The sequence below is a fragment of the Austrofundulus limnaeus genome, unplaced genomic scaffold, assembly GCF_001266775.1.
Source record: "Austrofundulus limnaeus strain Quisiro unplaced genomic scaffold, Austrofundulus_limnaeus-1.0 Scaffold419, whole genome shotgun sequence".
NCBI lineage: Eukaryota > Metazoa > Chordata > Actinopteri > Cyprinodontiformes > Rivulidae > Austrofundulus > Austrofundulus limnaeus.
Window position 1 is genome coordinate 433,755 of NW_013952821.1, and position 1,491 is coordinate 435,245.

At 45.4% G+C, this 1,491-nt stretch overlaps 1 protein-coding gene across 1 annotated transcript in view; it reads left to right on the top strand.

The window, feature by feature from the left end:
- map2k6 (mitogen-activated protein kinase kinase 6) overlaps positions 1 to 1,271 on the top strand; it is a 40,477-nt gene extending 39,206 nt beyond the window's left edge. Inside the window, exon 12 of the mRNA XM_014024381.1 lies at positions 320 to 1,271. Within this exon, the coding sequence (XP_013879835.1) occupies positions 320 to 397 (78 nt within the window). The 3' untranslated portion in view covers positions 398 to 1,271. The remainder of the gene's footprint in view (positions 1 to 319) is intronic.
- Positions 1,272 to 1,491: the final 220 nt, after the last annotated feature.

A 1,491-nucleotide genomic window follows, 5' to 3' on the forward strand; every position in this document is an offset into this window, starting at 1 on the left:
CCTGATGTTCTGATGGTTCTAACCTGATGTTCTAGTAGTTCTAACCTGATGTTCTGATGGTTCTAACCTGATGTTCTAGTAGTTCTAACCTGATGTTCTGAAGGTTCTAACCTGATGTTCTGATGGTTCTAACTTGATGCTCTGATGGTTCTAACCTGATGTTCTAGTAGTTCTAACCTGATGTTCTGATGGTTCTAACCTGATGTTCTGATGGTTCTAACCTGACGTTCTAGTAGTTCTAACCTCATGTTCTGATGGTTCTAACCTCATGTTCTGATGGTTCTAACCTCATGTTCTGATGGTTCCGTCTCCTCTGCAGCAACATCCCTTCTTCTCTGCCCACGAGGCCAAAGAAACCGACGTGGCTAGCTTTGTGAAAGTCATCCTGGGAGACTGAGCTCCACACTTCGCACCCGAGGGAGGGAGGGAGGAAAAAAATCGAAATCCAACCAACAAACAAAAAKCTCCGGTCGCTGCGCCCCCGCCCCGTCTGTCACCTGCAGGACTCCCTCTCACCCCCCACCCCTCCAGAGGACGCAGCAGAACCAGGATACCCGGTGGGAGGTGTGGGGGGTGAGACCTCCCTCACATATCATCTAAATGAATTTATGGTGTCTGTATGCAAACCCTCCCCCCTCTCCCCCCATGATCAGATCAGCTCTGTGCACCACCTGCTACTCAAAACACGATCAGAGACGACCTGGCTCCATCGTCCGGTCAAACTTTTCCTTCTTTTCTCGCTGAAAACCGGTGGAAGACGTGCAGATCGTATAAAAGATGAATGATTTCATGCTATCTGTGTATAATCTAAGTGTTTGCCTACTCAAAGCAAGTGTTGCATCAGATTATTAAATGACTGCATGTACAGAATCTAACCCCCGCTGCCTCAGACTGCCCATGGGGGACAGCTGTAGAGCCTGGTTGATAYCAGCGCCTCCTAGTGGTCATTCTTAGGTACTGCACCTCAACTGCTTTCCCATCATCACATCAAACGATGGGTTCTGGGCTCATGGCTACCTGTGTGTGCATGTGTGTGTGCGTGCGTGTGTGTATTCACTGGGCTGCACGGCRCGGAGTTTAAGGATTTATTAGATATGTTTTGTCTCACCGTTCCTGAGCTCCTCTTCTGTTCTGAGGTCAACGTTCGTCAGGATATCGAGCTGCACCAAATTACATTTCGTGCAAACACTTTCTTTTTCTAGTTGTGTTGGTATCAGTTTGGTTTCTGTTTTTYTAGCTATTTTCCCAGAAATAAAAACAAAATAAAAAAATGTGTGTGGAGACCTTTAATGTCAGTGACTGAGGCAGAAAGTTCTGTCMTCATGTGACAATCTGACAACTTTCTCTGCGCACTCTATTAATGTCAGTTCAGCAGAAACCCCAATGACCTGAAAATGATTTTTCTTTCTTTATTTTTATTTTTGGAAAGATTCAGGATGTAAAAATGAAACTGCAAGTATTTTATTGAGGAAACAGTTTTCAAGTGTCCAT